This window comes from Cibotium barometz, chromosome 35, assembly GCF_041138505.1.
Source record: "Cibotium barometz isolate CiBa-2024 chromosome 35, ASM4113850v1, whole genome shotgun sequence".
NCBI classification, from domain to species: domain Eukaryota; kingdom Viridiplantae; phylum Streptophyta; class Polypodiopsida; order Cyatheales; family Cibotiaceae; genus Cibotium; species Cibotium barometz.
In genome coordinates this window covers 10370328-10390590 of record NC_141080.1, presented here as the reverse complement: position 1 = coordinate 10390590, position 20263 = coordinate 10370328, and the positions used below count along the sequence as shown (strand labels likewise).

The 20263-nt window shown below is 40.9% G+C and overlaps 1 protein-coding gene across 1 annotated transcript; it reads right to left on the bottom strand.

Moving 5' to 3' along the window:
* Window positions 1-16087: 16087 nt before the first annotated feature.
* LOC147618143 (membrane protein PM19L-like) lies at window positions 16088-19081 on the bottom strand. The gene is made up of 4 exons (XM_086775094.1): window positions 18848-19081; window positions 17889-18066; window positions 17686-17734; window positions 16088-16454 (listed from the first exon to the last, which is right to left on the bottom strand). Exons 1-4 carry the CDS (start codon window positions 18969-18971, stop codon window positions 16302-16304), a joined length of 504 nt encoding a protein of 167 aa, XP_086631220.1. The 5' UTR covers window positions 18972-19081; the 3' UTR covers window positions 16088-16301.
* Between the last annotated feature and the right edge of the window lie 1182 nt (window positions 19082-20263).

Genomic DNA, 20263 nt, shown 5'->3' with positions numbered 1-20263 from the left:
ATTAGTTGTCTCTTATGTTTTGTTTAAAGTGTTGTGCAAATGATATTGGGTATTATTGGTGCACATGACACTTAGAAAATTTGGCAATCTCAGCTTACGTAGTTTGTGTAGCTGACATAGGTTCTGTGCTGCATATTCTGAACAGCTGGGGTTTGCAAAAGATGATGCTTTTCAAACCCTCTTTCTATGAGCATAAGGGTTTATTGAAATGAATTTGAATTGAACTTTCAGGTTTTTAGGAAATTTGAACTATTGTACGAAGTCCTTGCATATTTGCACATGTTCTTCAAGATTAGTGGGGGTTGCGTTGCACATGGAGTCGTCTTCTCTGCGACCTGTCTTGGTGGGCGATCCTTTGCAGCTATCGGTTTACATAAGGGATTGTTTGTCTATTGCCATCTCATTACTCAAGTCCTAGCTCCTGTTTTACAGCTTTATCATTGTCATGTACACATTCGTAGTTGATGTAATCTGCATGAAGGGTTATCCCCAGCCATCAGCATGACATAACAGGACCTAACCGGCATGAAGGATAGGGAAATAGTGTTGTGTCCCTATTTGGTACCAATGGCTTCAACCTAGCATCCCACACCACTAGGCGGAACCTCCCACCTTGCAGCTCTATGGCCATGGTCATGTACGTCCTTGGTAGCTCTTGTCTATCGCGTGGATACCTCAATATCTCAAAAGTGTTACCAAGGTCACTTATATAGCAATAATTAGGCTATTATTGGTCTTTGCTTTATTTATATGCTTTTAGTCATTATTAGTTTGAGGTTATTAATTATAAGCTCTTAGTTAATCTTGTGGTAACCTATTCTACCCTTAACATGTCCATGGGTTACACCCCATGGAACATGTGGAAAGTTCATGACTCCAAAGACTTGGAACCAATGTCCACCTTGGAGTATCTTAGACCATTGTGGAATCCTACCACAAATACAAACCACAAATACAAAGTCAGTATATCAAACGGTCTAGTTGTCAAAGTGGTCTAGACTCTCAATCTAAGATCAAGAAGTTTCAAACTTCTTATGTGATGCACGTTTTCGGGGTTGTCTCATGCATCAATATCATTTCGCTATCATGAGAGGGATGAATCATAAAGCTTGTCACCCTACTCGTGACATGCCAATGCTTAGACAACCAACAAAGTCCCTTTGTCTTGTCACTCATAGACGAGCATTGCTTCTCATAATTACCCTACATGGGAATACACTCTGGTCCCCACTACACATAAAACCCCCATTATGAATCCTACCACCCAGCCTTGAAGCAATTGGATTCCTCGGAACACCAAGGTCAAACCAACCTTAGAGCAAGTAGAGGGTCGATCTAATCCATGCAAAGTCAAAGATGAAAGAAATACCACCATGTTCACTGAATCTTTCTCCTTGGCTTTTGTAGTCAACTCTACTGGCCATCTAGAAACCTTGAAGAGATTCTTAAATAGATTGTATAAAATAATGAGGTAGACACGTGGAATTAAAAAGCCACCCCATATTTTTAAAAGCTTAGCCCGTGCTTTATATATATATAAAAATGTCTCCAAAAAGCTATCCAAGCTTAAAAGTTGGGCCCCCTTTTTAATAAAGCCTAGTATATTAAAAATAAAAGCCCGCTTTCTTAAAAAATGTGCCCCCTTTTTGATCTGGCTATTTTTTTTTTGCCTTTCTGGCCGCGCAGCCTTGTGTGCCGTCTTGGTCGGCTACCCTTGACTATGCCTTCTAGGCCATGCCCGATGGTTGTGCTAGCCAGGTCTGCCCTCTGTGCACTCAAATCTGGCCATGAGGTGGCCGTTCTAGTCACGCCCCCTAGCTAGCCGCACCTCTTCAAAGCCTTGACTCCTTGGCTGTGCCAGACTAGCCACCTTACAGGTCTGGCTGCCCTCCACGCACAAGCTTGCACACAGAAGCTGTGTGCAGACCAGTTTATACATCCATGCTTGACTGCCTCCCCCCATCTTATGTGTATCTTAGCCCTCACACATGCCTGTCATTCTTGCTTATCTGCATGTCTGCCGTTCCATGGGCAAATTCAACTCAAGTTGTAGGCAGTTGTGATATATAGTTTGCATACAGGGTGCTTTTCTCCCTATCTGGGACTTTTTCACATCCATGCAAGGTCCCATGGATATCTTCCGTATTCAACCTACACGAGGGCCTTTATGCCTCAGGTTCTGGCACTTTTGTCACACTACAAGAGAATGAGGCAATGGCCGCACAGCTTGGTTGTGCAAGGGAGTAGAGAGAATCCAAGAAAAAATGTGGGCACGCGCAGCCAAAAAAATATGTGGCCATAGTGCCCGGCGGGGCCACACGTAGCCCCCACGTTAGAATCGAGTCTCCAACTTACCATGACAAGGAGATGAGTTGCATAGACTCACATATAGAACACGCACATGAGCCCAAAGAGCGACAGAGACGATGTGAGTTGGAAGTACTCAATTGGATAATGAGCAAGTGAAGCACAACTTACTAGGAGCCCTAGCACTAGGGTTGATGTGGTTGATACACTAAGGGTGTGTTCTCACCGGGGAAAAATTTCTTGCCAAGCACAGGGAAAAAAGTGCCCATGATCAGCACTGTTCACACTTGAACTTTCTAAAGGCAGAAGGCTAACAAACCCCTTGAAGTGAATGGTGTGAACGGATAAAGGGTGTAGCAGATTACCTTGGTGGAGGTAGTAAGTTCATAGCTTGTAGGAAAGCTTCAAAATTTTCCTTGGAAAGGGGCTTGGTAACTCCATTTGCCATATTGGCCTGAGTCAGCACGTAGGTCAAGGCTATCTCTTTAACATGGAGCCGCTCCTTGACATAGTGATAATGCACCTCAATGTGCTTCGTCTACGCATGAAAAATTGGATTTCGTGCAATTGCTAATGCGCTCTGACTATTAGTGTAAAGGGTGGTAGCAGACTACTGTCTGATACCAAGATCAACCAAAAGACGGCGGATCCAGACACACTCCACAGTAGCTGTGAAGATTGCCATGTATTCAGCTTCACAATTGGATGTGGCTATCATTTAGTCGGGTTCATACTATAGAGAACCCGTGTATGTATTGGTTGAGTACCTTCCATATTAGTGTGTACTCTTATCTTGTATATGGTGTGTTGAGTGTTGAGTAGAGAAGAAGAAGATTTTCAGCCTCTCACCTTGTGTGTTCTCTATTAGGGTTTTGTGAGTGTGTGTGTGTGCTTGCAAGAGCTCAAGCTCTCTTCCCCCCTGCATCTTTTCATGGTATCAGAGCTTGGTTCGTGCTAAGGGCTGAGCTGCAAGCAAGAGAACCACAGGAAGCGGTACGAGGGTAAGAGCTTCAACTACTCTTCCCTATTGTGTTGGTGACTACACCCTTGTCGGGAGCTCTACGGGAGGCACCGGCAAACGATCTCCGATTGAGGAGCTTTCTTCGCGGGAGTGAAGCTATAGGGCAACTATACAGTCCTACGGACTATAATTTCCAGGCCGAAAACACGTTTCGGGCGCGTCTGGACCTCCGTTTTTCAGAAAGCAGGCGATTTCGAGCACTGCGGGTAAGTCATCGATTCTCTGCAGAACTTTGTTTTAAGTACTGCAGGAAGACAGATTGACTGTGCAGACACTGTGGGTGCTGCAAAGAGGTCTACAGTTGCCATTGGGTGTATGTATGTGCATTGAAGTCACTGGTTGTGACATTTGAGAGTACTGCAGTACCGCTGTGCAGAAAATACAGCATTTGTGCAGAAAAAAACCAGAGTGCAGTTTCTGGTAAAATTGTGTGTTTGGCAAGATGTCTAATGATGGCATAACATAGATTGTGGCTGAGAAGCTGGATAAGAATAACTTCCATGCTTGGAGGTTCAGGTTGACGAATTTCCTGATGGGAAAAGGCTATTGGGACTACATAGAAGGTGAGCATGAAGAGGCACCGGAAATACCGGATATAAATCCTACTGCTGCAGATGTGAAAGAGTTTAAAGACTGGAACCAAGGAGCCAGGAAGGTTATGTATTGGCTTTCCATTAGTATACAGGACACCATGATTGGGCACATTCAGGATGCCAAGTCCCCCAAGGAGGCGTGGGACACCTTGGTAAAGCTTTATGAAACCAACACCAAGGCACGTAAGATACAGTTGAAGAATGAACTTCATACTGTGGAGAAAAAGAGCATGTCTGTGAATGACTATGCGTTGAAGATAAAGGGCATTGTCGAATCCCTTACATCTATTGGTGTGTCAGTAGATGATGATGACAAGGTGGAAGTCTGTTTACGTGACGTCCATTCAGACTCGGGAAAACATTCCCAACTTTACAGATTTGGTGTCTATGCTGATTATCGAAGAGAAGAACTTGGGTGAAGACCAACAGTCTTCACAAAGCAAAAACAGTTCAGAGCAACAGGCCTTCTACACGAGTTCAGGAAGAGGACGAGGTAGAGGAGGCCGTGGACGAGGTCAAGGAGGTGGCCGAACAGGTAATCAGAATTATGGCCAACAGCAGCAACAACAACAGTCCCAGAATCAACAACAACAACAACACGCAGGTGGAAGAGGTAAATTCAGAGGCTGGGGGAGTCAAAGAGGCCGTGGAAATTGGCAAAGACAATATAATGATGCACGTGAATGCTATTATTGTGGTAAGCCTGGACATGTGCAGTCAGAATGTTATAAGAAGCAGGCTGACATGCAAAATGGGAAAGTGCAGCAAAACAACTATGCATCCTCAAGCAGAAATAATGAGGATAATGAAAGGTTGTTTGTTATGCAGCATGTTGTGAATGCCATGTCTGAAAATGTTGATGCAGCACAAAAAGATAATGTATGGTATGTGGATTCAGGCGCTTTGAACCACATGACGAGTCATGGGGAGTGGTTCAAGGAGATGAAAAACCCGGAAAGACCAGGTTTTGTGGAAACAGGGGATGACACTGCTCATCCAATTGCCCACGTTGGAGATGTGCCATTGTCTATGCAGGATGGCAAAGTGAAGTACCTTGCAGATGTACTTCATGTACCGAACATAACAAAGAATCTGGTTTCAGTTGGCCAGATGATTGAGCAGGGTTTGCAGGTTAGGTTTAACCCTGATGGGTGTTATGTCGAAGACTTTAAAGACAAGTGCAGGTTGGTTGCAAAAGGTAACAGAGTGGGCAGAATGTTTACGTTGGATGTAGACATGCCTGAAATGAGTGCTGTGATGTTTGCAAATGGTTCAGGAATTGTTGCAGACACAGACATATGGCATAAAAGAATTGGACATGTGAATGTGCAGAGATTGAAGTCTATGCAGACAAAAGGAATTGTGACAGGGCTGCCAAAATTTAAAGTGGAAGGTATGCAGAAAATATGTGAAGCATGCCAATTTGGGAAGCAAACAAAGCATGTGTTTCCACGTAACAGATATGTGAGCAGAAATGCACTAGATGTTGTGCATTCAGATGTATGGGGTCCTACGAAGACCATATCTATGGGAGGCTGCAGGTACTATGTGACTTTCATCGATGACCACACAAGGAAAGTGTGGGTATATTTCATGAAAGAGAAGAGTGAGGTGTTCACTCACTTTCAGAATTTCAGAGTTTTGGTTGAAAAGCAAACAGGGAAATATGTAAAGTGCCTAAGGTCAGATGGAGGGGGAGAGTACTTCTCCAATGAGTTCTCTGAATATTTGAAGAAGAATGGTATTCGGAGACAGTATACATGCAGATACACTCCGCAGCAAAATGGAGTTGCTGAGCGGAAAAACAGGCACATTGCTGAGATTGCGCGAGCATTGATGGAAGAGAAGAATATGCCGCATTGCTATTGGGTTGAGGCTGTTTCTACAGCAGTATACATCATGAACAGGACTCCAACTGCAGCCATACATGATGTAACTCCAGAGGAGAGGTTTACTGGCAGGAAACCAGATTTGTCTCATCTGAAAGTCTTTGGATGCATTGCATATGTGCATGTGCCAGATGAGCTGAGAACTAAGCTGGATCCGAAAGCTGAAAAATGTGTGTTTATTGGATATTCCCTTGAGCAAAAGGGATACAGGTGTTATAACCCTGCTACACGTGAGTTGAGGGTAAGCAGGGATGTTGTATTTGATGAGATGGGCAGCTGGTATGCTGCTGAAAAAGAAGCTGTTGGGGCTAATTTGAGTGGAAGTGTGGTTGCTCAGAATGCAGGTCAGCAATCACAGTCTTTGAGTGGACCAGGAGAGTCCTCATCTAGTGGGTCAGTTGATAGACCATGGAGTGGCAGGCTGCGTCATAATACCAGCCCTGCAAATGTGATTACTACATCACGTAAAGGAAAAGAGAAAGTGGTTGAGCCCCTTGGTATGCCTGACATTTCTGCAGGGCATTCTCATGTTGATGGAGAGTCTAGTGGCTCAGATATGAGCCTTGATGAGGAGCTTGGGATCCCAGCTATGAGAACACCTGGTGTAAAGAAGGCTATGGAGGCCATGAATGAAAAGCTGCGAAGATCAGGGAGAGTGAAGAACCCTGTGCAGAGATTTACATATGATGGTTATGTGGCACATCACTATGCATATATGGCAAAAGTTGTGCAGGTTATTGAGCCCACATGCATTGATGAAGCTATTGGAAATGTGTGTTGGGAGAAAGCTATGGATGAGGAGATGGATGCACTATATGGAAATGAAACTTGGGATTTAGTGCAATTGCCTGAAGGCAAGAAAGCCATTGGATGCAAGTGGGTGTACAAAGTTAAACATAACAGTGATGTAAGCATAAACAGGTACAAGGCTAGATTGGTAGCCAAAGGATATGCGCAGACATATGGGATTGATTATGAGGAAACTTTCAGCCCAGTTGCCAAGATGGCAACGGTGAGAGTTGTGATAGCAGTGGCTGCGTCAAAGCAATGGTCTTTACATCAGATGGATGTAAAGAATGCATTCTTGCATGGGGATTTGCAAGAAGAGGTGTATATGTTGCAGCCACCTGGTTATGAGGATGTGGGTCACCTCGAGCATGTTTGCAGGTTGAAGAAAGCCTTGTATGGCTTAAAGCAAGCACCAAGAGCATGGTCTGACAAGATTTCTGAATATCTTGTCACTATTGGCTTTCATGTAGCCAATGCAGATTTCTCATTGTATGTGAGACATGGTGATAGAGGAGTTGTGCTTGTTGTCATCTATGTAGATGACTTGATCATTACGGGGGACCATGATGCAGAGATCTTTGATGTAAAGATCTTGCTTAGACAGAAGTTTGAGATGAAGGATCTGGGGGAGCTCAGATATTTCTTGGGCATTGAGGTGATTAGGTCACCACATGGTATTGGATTACTGCAGCGACAGTATGGCTTGGACATGTTGTCCAAGTATGGTATGAAAGGCTGTAAGCTTATTTCTGTGCCATTGGATCAGAATGGCAAGTTGAGTGCAGATTCAGGAGAGATCTTGGAGGATCCTACTATGTACAGGAGCATAGTAGGCAGTTTGATCTACATGACGATCACCAGACCAGATTTGAGCTATGCTGTTGGGTTGGTGAGTCAGTTTATGTAGGTTCCACGGAAACCGCATTTGGATACAGTGAGACGCATACTGAGGTATGTGAAGTCTACTTTGCATTGTGGACTATTCTATGAGACTGGGACAGAGATATGTGTACATGGGTACACAGATGCTGATTGGGCTGGTAGTATCTCAGATAGAAGATCTACCAGTGGATTCATGTTTTCTTTGGGGAGTGCTGCTGTAACTTGGAGCAGTAAGAAGCAGCCTACGGTTGCTCTATCGAGTACGGAGGCCGAGTACAGAGGGGCTGCTATGGCAGCATGTGAGGTAGCTTGGTTGAGAAAGCTACTTGCAGATTTGGGTCTATCAGTGGATAGACAAGTTGTCATTTTCTGTGACAACATTAGCAGTATACAGTTGGCCAGGAACCCAGTCTTTCATGCTCGTACAAAGCACATAGAGGTCCACTACCACTTCGTCAGAGAGAAGGTCTTGGCAGGAGACCTTGACCTTGTTTATGTCAGCACAGAGGATCAGGTAGCTGACATCTTCACCAAAGCATTGGGTACAGAGAAGCTCCGTAGATTCAGGGCTTCGCTTGGTGTACATGAGATGGAGTTGAGCTCGAGGAGGAGTGTTGAGATATCGAGCTCTAGTGAGGCGGTGGACACTGATGACCCGCCTGGGGGATAGGCCCCGCACTTACACCACACTGGCATGGTTGGTGAGATCTTGGGTGATATGCAGCCAGTGGGATGACAGGCTGTGTGACAGCCACTCTAGAGACTGGCATAGTTATAGCGCCAGCTCATTTAGTCGGGTTCACACTATAGAGAACCCGTGTATGTATTGGTTGAGTACCTTCCATATTAGTGTGTACTCTTATCTTGTATATGGTGTGTTGAGTGTTGAGTAGAGAAGAAGAAGATTTTCAGCCTCTCACCTTGTGTGTTCTCTATTAGGGTTTTGTGAGTGTGTGTGTGTGCTTGCAAGAGCTCAAGCTCTCTTCCCCCCTGCATCTTTTCATATTGTTGAACTGTTGAATCAATAGATGGGCGACAACAGCAAACAATAGGCTTAGTCTGAGCCAAGTCTGTGTGTAGCGAGGAAACAATCAAAGTATCTGCATGACTATTAGGACTCTTGTCATACATGTCAAGCTTGATAGGCCATTGCGCAATGTATCGGACAAGAGAAGCGCATCAAAATCAGTTTTGGTGTGAACGGAATAGCAATGCTTAGAAAACTAGATCTTCAAGCTAGCTTTGGCAAGTGCTGAGACAGAAATGAGATTCTTGTGGATTCAGGTGCATACAAGGTGTTAGCAAAAATATATGTATCCCCAGAACATGAAGTCAATTCCACATTGCCAATGGCATAAGATGCATTGTTAGCACACACAATTGTTCCACCTAACGAAGCATCTCTCAAGGTAGTAAATAGCTTTTTGCATGAAGTAATGTGCTTAGTGGCACCGAAATCAAAGTACCAATCATCATCCAACAAGGACAGACAAGAGGCAGGTACATCACTGCATGTTACTATTAGTGCATAGCCATCATGTGTAAAATTTGCTTCCTCTGTTGTGTCACTTTGTAGTGGCAGTAAGTCCTTGTGCTGCTTCTTCTTCTTCTCACTCTCCTTCCACTTCGAGTAGTCCTCTAGATTATGACCAGGTTTCTGATAGTAATTGCATCTCTTGATCTTCTCAGTTGGCTCCATTTTGGGCTTAGGGGTATGGCTTGTGCTTTTCCCTTACGGGATGGAGTGCTAGATTTACATTTGCCATGATGGGAGGCAGCAAAGGCCTCATCAGAAGCAAGCATATGGTTCCTATTGGAAGCAACTGATCTTCTTGTAATAGGAGAGACACCAATTCATTAAAAATATACAAATATGTATTCCTCTTTATTAGGAGGCAGAGTGTGGTGGCAAATCCCTTATATGATTCAGAAAGGCCATTGAGAACAACAGAGACAAGAGAAATGTCCGGAATAACCTCATCAATATTGATCAACTATTCCTTTAGATCCTGACACGGGTTAGAAATGCATCCATATAGTCATCCTTTGTCAAATGCTCCAAGTCAAGATTTTTTCAAAGATAAGAAACTCGGGCCTCATTGCGGATCTGATATAGAGAGGCAAGGACATCCCATGCACTCTTAGCGTGTGAGACCGCTGCTCCCTCTGCGCACCGAACTCAGGAGCTCTAGGAGCGGAAGTAGCAACCTCTCGTGCGAGGCAGGGGGCAGGGCGTCCCACTCGGGGCCTCGCCCACGGCGGATGTCCGGGCAAGGGACTAGTGCGGCGGTTCTTCCGAAACCAAGACTGGAAAAACTTTCCTCGCCTAGAAGGCATGGGCGATTCTTCCAGGAAAATCTTCTAACGAGATCAAAAGCCTTAAGTATCCTATCTATTCCGACCGAACCCATAGGTCACATGGTCGAATCAAGGGACTTGCACTTGGTTCATAGAGATCATCGCTTTTTCCCCAGAAGCGAGGCAGAGTCGTTGATTCTTTCCCATAGAGCAAGAATCTCCCTGTGACTTACTTTAACTATTGTGACTTAAACCTAACTGAATTTTATTACAGGAATCCACTGATACAACCTAACCCCAACTAGCCCATGGGTTAGCCAACCGCCCAACCACTGTATTGGTGGGATCCCTCTTTATAAAAATTAGGTTGTGTTTGTCACGGGTACTAGGGAAAAGAGTTCCCTAGCCCCCTAGCCGCACTCATGCAATTATATTAAACAGACACACTACTTACACACCCAATATGAAATTGCCTTTTTCTCAGATTCAACTATCTTCAAGACAAAATTAGAATAAAACCATAGTGTTTCCATCATAATCCTCAATATTCCAGTTCCATTGTTTTACAAACAAGTCTCATCCGGACTCTCCGTTGAAAACCAGCTAGTCAACCAATGAGATCCAATTTCATAGTTTTCCAGTTCACTTAAATAATTCCTCGGCCAATCCATGAATATCTTCCTCGACATACGTATGGGTGTCCTAGCAGCCCGCGAGCCCGTGCATCGCCTGGTGAGAACCCTCTAGGATCCTCCTTAGTTGTCCTAGCACTTCACTTAGGGGTCGCTTCGTCGGCCCTCGCCCATCGTACCGGAAGCGTACCATTTTCAATCATACTGAGGCTGGTCAAGACCTTGGCAGGCTTTGCCGAGAGACGTCCTTCGATGACTCCCCGCTAGTTGTTGCAACATGAACTCTCCTTAGTTTAACAATAAGCCAAATGCTTCCTCCAGCATTCTGGTGTAAGACAGTCCTTTACAAAAACAGAGTTTCTATGCAAGTAAGAATTTCTCATTGAGTTTGATTTCCCTCGAAACCCAGACTTTCCCAATGAGAATCACGAATCTCGTATCTCAGTGATCCATCCATTAATTACAACGAAGTTCTAACTTATTTCTGACGATTTCGGGTCTCAGGGAAAACTTCGGCTATCCATTCTTCGTACTGAAGAAATGGGAATGGTGACAAGATTTGGCTTAATTTATGATTCAAGAGATGGGCAGGCATCTTACTAACCCACCTTCTTGCGTGGTCATGGTCTAGCATCGAATTACTCAATTTTATTCCTAAAGATATTTCCTAAAGAAAATTCTCCATTTATCTGATAAAATAACTGTGATTTCTAATCGTAAAGGTAAATATCAAAATTATGAAAATTCGTTCTTTCTTGGACATAATAGAATTGTAAATAATTCTATTCGTGTGAATAATGGAATTTAACAAGGATATTTCTTTTTCCAATGATCTTTTTAATGAATATGCATACATCATTTATTTAAAATATTCACATAAAATTATACTAAAATATTCTTTTCTCCAATTGGACCTAGGCATCAACATGCCATAAATTATCTATTATTGAAATATGGTGAAACTTTCTCTTTTGATACCAAAAGTAATTTATGCATTTTTCTAATTACAGATATAATGAAAATTTCTCTTTTGATAAATAAAAAAATACCCATGTATATACATACCATGAATATACCTATTTTAAAATATGAAAAAAATTTCTCTTTTTAATTTTTAAACATTTATGCATATATACTATAAATGCATATTAAAAAATGTAACATAAATCCTCTTTTTTAGCATTTAAATTGTTTATACATAGAATATGATGAAAATTTTTCTATTGCATTCTTAAAAATATGCATAAACCTCCATTTTGTAATGATAAAATTTTGCCATAACTTTTCCACATTTTCTATAAAATGTGAATGCTCAAAGTTTCACTTTTAATATAAAATTTATTTGTGCATAGGATATGATGAAAATTCCTCTTTTTGCATTTTTGAATTTATGCATAAACATAGTTACATAAAAATATGGTGAGACTTCCTCTTTTGATATAAAAATTCTTCATGCATAATTATATTTTAGCATCTTGTTTATTAAGAAAAAATACCAAATATGACTTCCATATGAAAATAATTAGGAAAATGTTAGCACAAGATCTCTTTCACCTTAGAATGAATAAATATGATTTTTCTTAACATTAAAACAAGCATAAATGAATTAATCCTCATTTTAATTAGATTAAAAATTATAAAAATTCTTAATCTCCATCTCAAGCTTGTTAGGCCTAGAGTTTTGGATAAGAAAATAAGATTAGGACTAAGATCTATCCTTCCAAGAAGGATTAATCCATAAAGATGAGTATTCTTACATAAAGAGAGATTTACAAATCAAAAACATTACTTTTAAGCATAAGAGATTAACATTAATCCATTTAAACAATATAAATCAATAAAAGCATGGTTTTAAGAAGAAACCATGGATTGAAATGCTTACCATTGAAAAAGAGACAAAAACACCCTTGTTTTAGGCTTACCCTTGGTTTTTGACTTGAAGTGAAGCCCACAAGAAAAAGCTTGGCCACCAAGAAGAAGAGGGTAATCTCTAAGAGAGGAAGAGGATTAGTGAAGCTCCAAAGCTTCACAATGGAGAGGCAAGTAGAGGGATGATAAAATTACACTAAATTGAAGATTATACTGGCATGTAAATTTACTAAGATGAAAATACAAAGGAATGGGGTTCTATTTATAGGAGAGGAAGGCCACCAACCAAGTCCAACTGGGATCTAGAGGCTTCTAGCTTCAGTTTGATTTATTTTGGACAAGTTTTGGACCAATTTGGCTCACTTTTTTGATCTAGTTTGAAAGAGGAGAGAGGAGAGATAAAATATCTCATTTTTTTGAATTAAAAATTGGAGCAATGATGAGATTCTAGGAGCCTCTTTCATGGGCTCCCGAGGTGTCAAAAGTTTAATTTTTTTACTAATAAACCCTCATTTTTTAACTATTAAGTACTTGTACTAGTCAACTCTTCATCTTATGTGAGAATTTACTCCTTTTTGGATTTTTTTCTTTTATTCTTATATTTTTCTCATTCCAACACTTGGATTAACCGCATTGGCTCTTTAGAACACTCTTTGGACCTTAATCCATAATTTTATGAAAATGTGGACCCTTAGGCTAAGGTGTCTAATGCACACATTCATTTAATTTCTAATGCATATTAGAAAACTCTTTTTGAACTTCTTTTTCAGGGAAATTCATCTTAAATAAAATGGATAACTTTATATCCAAAAATATCTCAAAACTATATTCTCTCTCTAGACCAAAAACAAAGGAAAACAATGTTTTCTTGCATTCTGAAATAGGGGATGATTACAGGGGATTGAGAGGAGAACTTATACATCTTTTAGGGGCTGAGGAGGAATCTTATATAGCGGATGTACATGAATGGATGTGAGGAATAAATTACCGTTTGTAGGAAAAAGCAATAAGTGTATTCACCTCTCCATCTTTGGCATCCCATTTGAGTTGTTATGGTGTAGGAGAAATAGGTGTAGCTTGTACAATGCCACTAGAACTAGAATCATTGGTTCCAACAACGGATCCACTAGATGCGTTGACAGCAGATGTGGGCTCAGCAAACCGGAGGTCACCAGCACCAGATATCTATACCCACAGGTTCTTTGCCACCAGAACATGCCGCATCACATGGGATAGTTGGTTCAATCTAACTTGTCCTCAACTAGACAACATGCCAAACAACTCATTGGTGTTTCAGGACATTTTGCATAGCAAAGGAATATACAAACTGAAGTATATCTAATACAGGGAGTAATTGCAAGGGAATCAAAGTACTTGAAATATATGAAGAGGGTTGTGCAAACTTACTAGATCACCAATCTATAGGTTGGCAGAATTTGCTGACGAGGAAGAGAATTAGTTGGTCGGAAGCTGACGTGGAATCAGCAAATCGGAAGCTGACGTGGAATCAGCAAGTTGAAAGTTGATCTGGAATCAACGAAACGGAAGCTGATCCAGCAAGTCAGAGGGCTGAGGGGGCTGACACAGTATCTGTAAGGCAAAATATGCAAGCTGGAGTCGGTATGTCAAAGAGACGGCAAGTGAAAGAAACTGATGCAGATTCTGTAGATTAGAATCTATAGAAGTAGCTAATGCACAATCTGCAAATCAAAATCTGTAAAGCAGAATCAGCTGATGTGGAATCTGTAATCAAATGCCAAATCGCCCTGAAGGCCATAGGCAGAATGTTGAATGTGGAGTTGAATGTTGAAAGCAAAAAGCGGAGCACTAAATGCTGACTCTACTGAAAGCAGAAAGCCAAGCGCTGAATGCCGACTCCCAGTGAAAGTAAACCTAGCCAAGAAAGTAATCTCAACCAAGGAAGGAAGTACATTAGGAACTCAATGGAGTCTTTTTGGGCCCTTTAATTTGCCATGAGGTTATGGAAACGTTTAACTTTTTGACAAATAGGAGCCCGCCATGTAAGCAAAAACCAATGGTTTGTAAGAGAGGTGTAAGAGTGGTCAAAGGGTGCACTTTTTCCCCCAAAAAGGGGAGGGGGCAATTTTACAATTTTCGGACCTCCATAACTTCTACATACAAGCTCCGATTTGAGCGGAGATTACAGATCCGTGATCTACGCATCAAGAGCTTTCCATAGATATGTTACATGATATGGTTTTATCCGCTAGATTTTAAATTCCATTTTCCCCCCAAAATTCAAATTCGAATAAAGTAGCCGTTTTGAGGCTTCAAATTAGAAAACGTTTCTTCTTAAGAGAAAAGGTTTGACTCCCTTAAACTGCCAAATAAAAGGGCCCAAGAAGACTCCATTGAGTTCCTAATGAAATCCTGCCAACTACTAAATCTGGAAAGCAAAGCACTGATTGTTGAAAGTAGGAAGCTGAAGATAGAAAATGGACTTTTGAAGGTAGAGAGCCAAAAGCTGAATGCGTAGAGCGAAGTGCTACCAAAAGCCATGCGCTGAAGGCGAAGATCCAAGTGTTGAATGATGAAGACTGCTAAGACGGATATGATAGTGTTGGGCACTTCATCATGGCAATTTTGTGCCAAGACATGCACCCAAGACATGCACAAATAAAAAACTAGAGATTTCTCCTTGTAGGCTACATGGTGTACCCTCAAGGAGATCTTATTGTTTTTTTAGCTATACACATGGCCAAAAGCATGACCATTTTCGAAGCTATACACGACGCGAGCAAGCATATGCCCACAATCGTGACTATACACGCAACTAAACATTTGGCCCCAGTTGTTACTATGCATGTGGCAATACACCACCATTTGCACGACCAATTGGCCTTGTGTATGGCCACACTCATGGTGGCCAACCGCCCTAGTCTGCGTATTTGGCCGCATTACTGGTCATGCATAGCAAAGTTTTTATTTCCCTTTTTCTTTGTAATGGGTGCGACTGTGCTTACAACCATAGCCCTTATCCCTTGTATTGTTATATCCACGCTCTTATACCAATGTAAGGTCTTTATAGACCACGCCCAATGATTATATCTGACCTAAAACCGAAACCCTAATGAGGTCTCATAGACCTGAGGTTGTACATATTGCATGACCATGATAGATGGTGACCCACCACCCAACTGTAGGTTTAGTTCCTCGAACTTCCCCCGAGCACGAGGTCTTAGGAGGTTGCTTGTTACCAATGGCCCCAACCTGGTGCTCCATACCACTAGGCCAAACCACCCACCTTGTCGCTCCATGGCCATGAGGTCTTGCACACTCTTGGTAGCCATTCTATCTACCGAGTGGATGCGTCAATAGCTCATAAGTGCCCCAAGGTCACTTACCCTCCAATAACCTCTCTCTTATTGGCTCTTACTATTTATTTATAAATCTTTTTTTGCTTTATTTATAAGCTTTCTTGTTTTCTATTTATAAGGTTTTAGTCCTAAGCTATTAATTGTAAGCTCTTAGACAATCATCCTGTGACTATTGGTAGCTGTCTGTTGCTTGGAAGTGCAGAACGGGCGGACCTTGCATCTGTAATTACTTGTCTTATTAAACTTCGGATACCTTGAGTATAGACACGCGCCTTCAATCATCAAGGTTGTGCAGTCAGTCTCATGGAGAATTAATTGTTAGATGCACATATATAAACACGATTAATGTGTTGCAACTAGATGATTCCTAGTACTCGTAATTTGGGGGGGGGGAAAAAAAGGGTTCTCACAAATCAAATTGGTGGATTGTTCAGTTTTTTCTTGTGCCAACAATTAATGAGATGAGCTATGGAGAAGAAAAGCACAGATTTTTTTATTCACAAAGCAAGCAATTAGAGGTTACACAGCATTTCCAACCAGGGATCCCAAACACAGAAAAACTACTGACCATAGTGAAGGTTTCTCAAACCAAAAGCGTTAATCTGCTCCTATGAGAAGATTTGGAGCATGATTAGATGGACAAGATTAGATGTAATTATGGTGATTAATCAAATCATGGCCACCTACTCCTTTAAGGCAACTGCAGGTGGGGCAGTAGTCTCGAAGGCATCACGAGTCCTCACAATATACTCTCCTCGAAATGCACCAGCCCCAACTGCAAGCAAATAGAGTAGTTGGGTTGCTGCCACAATTATAATCAATGCCTCCAAAACTTTCTGCAAATCAGGAGATCAAACACTTGTGATTAGTAAAACTCAGCTTTGGCTTTTCTAGACATTAAAGTTCTGATTGGTGTTCCACTCTTCTGTTAATCCCCAGGTTTAGTCCTTTTAATACTTACTAATCACAAGGTTTATTCCTTTCTATACTTTTCAGAGTAGCTGTGATTAGTCCTTTTAATACTTACTAATCACCAGGCTTAGTCCTTTCTATACTTTTCGGAGTAGCTTTGATTAGTCTAAAACATAAAAAGAAAAAAGGGCCTTTCCTCTCCAACAATTTGTTTACTCAGAAGGGTTAGATTTCATTTAAAGCTCTTCAATCCTTTAGAGTTGAGAGAAATTGATTGCAACTCCACTAGGAATTACTTGCAGAAATTATTTGCCAAGAAAAAAAAGGGAAAAAAAGCTCAAGAAATTAGTGATACTATTTAAATAGCCATTATTTTATAAGCTTTCCATGGGGAGGTCTATATAAAACTTCCTAGGTAAGGTCTTTTGGTATATATATATAGAGAGAGAGAGATTTTACATTCACTTGTAGGTGTCTAATTATTGTAGGTCCTTTTTAGTGTGGTCAAGATTATTTTTAAAAATGGAAAAAAAGAGAGTGAAACTTCTTCAATGAGATCAAACCCATCTAAGTAATTAGACTTACACACACAATGTCATGTACACACACACACACACCACAAACCATATGCTATGATCTATTGGACATATATATATGTGCATGCAAACTTATACATCCATATATATGTGCATGCAAACTTATACATCCATATATATACATGCAAACTTAGACTTTTTCGACTGGCCTTGGCCTAAAATCTTCTTATCGATTATTTACGGGAAATCGATTTTTTACTTCCCGTAAATATTTAATTATCTTTCCATAGATGATAGTGTCGAGAAAACACCAAGGAAGGTTTTGAACCCAAGACCTCTTGGTCATGAGCAAACACCTTCACCACTTGAACATGCAAACTTAGACTTACACACATATACATGCAAACCCATCTAAGTCATACTTACAATAGACAGAGACACATGTACATGCATACCCATCTAAGTTAGACTTACACAAACTTACACACACATATACATGCATACACACACCACTACTTAGGACCCTTCTAAGTTTTAGGTGTGTTTTAAATCATCCATTGTCTCTTAATCATGCGATTATCATTGCAATCAACTAATTAAAGTGGGGAAATTTACGCACCATTTGCAAATACATTTCGCCACCGAGGCTGATTTCTTTTGAAGCTAATCTGTATACATGCAAGATGAAGGTTAGGAAGATAAACGAGGCTGATAATTGTTTGTTCTGCATTGATGATGATGAATGGAGGTTGGATTAATGAGAGCGCAAGTCCCAAATCACAGATTAATAAGGATAATTAAATTCAGAGCTTAATGGTGTACCCCAGAGCTAGGAGCGTGAGGAGCCATGCAATGAAGGCTGCAGCCGTGCTGCCGGCTAAGCTGTAGGTTTGCCACGTTTTGAGGTGGTGGGCGCCGCTCAGCGTGGACGCAATGCCCACCACCCCAGCCACCAAAGCAAACATCACAACGTAGAACGTTGCGGAATTATACGACACAGCTGCCCAAACCAAATTAAATCAGTATTAGATTTCAACTAATCACCCTACCGCCATCATAAGCTGTATCAGCTAATCGTCCTCATATTAGATCATTTCAATTTATCCTCTACCTTGATCGTTAATCACCTTACCACCGCCCTAACTATGTTCAATTAAAACATCATCTAGCTGCTTAGCACTAATTCGAGAAAAATCAAGCTTATCAGCACATCAGTCCATGTGATGTACTTGCAGTGTCGATCGGGCTGTTGAATCGATGATCATGATCGCTTAACTTTGCGTAATAAGAGCATAATCACCTACTAACTTGCTGACTTACAGCGAGTTCAAGCCTCCAATTTCATCTATGAACTGATGGACAGTCATTATAACGCTGCTTAATTAGTACATAACTAACCTAACTAAAATATGATTAATACTTGGATAAAATGTTGCTTTACGCCAATACAAGACTATAATGGTCACAACACCAATGTGCAAGCCAAAGCTTGATTAAGCTAAACAAATTGTGATTAAGACCATAATTATGATGACAAATATTCACCTTCCCAACCATCATCGATTGCTAGGTTGGGTGCCCAACCAGCTATGGCCATAACAGCAACGTACAAGGCAAAGCTGATTAATCTAAATGAATGGTGATTAAGATCATAACTATGGTAATGTAATTTACCTTTCCAAGCCTGATCGATTGCTAGGTCACAACAGGAATGTACAAGGTAAAGTTGATTGATGGAAACAAATTGTAATTAAGATCATAATTATGGTGACCGATTTTACCTTCCCAACCCTCATCGATCGCTAGGTTGAGAGCCCAACCAGCTATGGCGGCAACAGCAATGTAGAGAACAAAGTTAATCAAGAGGAGAGGAGCAACAAGGAGTCGACGGATGAAAAAAGCCATGGTTGGCAGCTCAAAAGTAATCTGTGCGCGAGATGTAGCTAGGTGTAGGACTCTTTTTAGACTTGAAGGAGTAAGGTGCCTTAGAGCTCTCAAGGGAGGGGTTTTAATGGGAAAAGCAAGAAGCTACCAACCTGCATAAAATGTAAAGTTAAAACTAAAAAAAACAACCACACTTCTAAAAGTCCCTAACCTAACTTTGATGCTCCACCCCTCCATTTACTTGTCTACTCATAAAATCTCATTCATTTTGCCAAATTATGTTGACCTCCTCTCTCTCTCTCTCTCTCTCTCTCTCTCTCTCTCCTCTTCCAACCATGATACTTCAAACCCTCTCTCTCCCCTCTTCAAACCATTGTAGTTGCTAGATACTTCAAACCCTTAAATCACAAATCCTACCTTTACACTACAATCTTCAAAATATATCCCTACAGTTGTAAAGCTTTCTTCACCAAAGTATTCTCTTATGTCTCCCTAAAGTTGTCGAGCTTTCTTCACCAAAGTATTCTCTAATGTTCCCTAACCTGTTCAACCTACCACTCAAAAACACAAGGTTGGTAAAGATCCTTTTGAAAATCTCCAAGGTTGGTAAAGATCCCTTTGAAAATGTGCAAAAAATGTACACCTAGCAAAAGGTACAATATCCATTTTACAAAATGTGCATACTATTTTTTATAATCAAGCACATGTTTTGACTAAAATATTACATGTTAAAACCCTCCATTTCCACAACTCTCAACCTTTTGTGCAAAACTAGCACCACGATAAGACTACAATAGCAAAAACATAACAAAGTCAACATGCAAAAGCCATTGTTTAAGACAAGCACAAGCACAAGCAAATGAATGAGAGAGAGAGAGAGAGAGAGAGAGAGAGAGAGAGAGAGAGAGAGAGAGAGAGAGAGAGAGAGAGAGAGAGAGAGAGAAGCTTTGACACACTAAGTCTTAGATATTGTAGATTACACAAATGAATGAAATAAAATTGTCGAATTTAACAAAAAAAAGAATTCAAAATGATCCAAATTCAATGAAGCCTCAAATCATATCTTATCCAAAATTTCAAAATTAAAAAAAGGATAGAAGTGAAAAAACATCCCAAGAATGTGATGCCATATTCAATATACAAAAGCTGAAGTATTAAAGAAGATCTGAACCACAAAGCTCATCAAATCACATCTTAAGAGATACGTAAACCTCACCTTTATCTTTACTCAATACACTCAAACCACAAGAAAGCAAGTAAGAGAAATCAAACAACCGAGCAATCTTTACCACAAGAGCACAAACCTAGTCTCA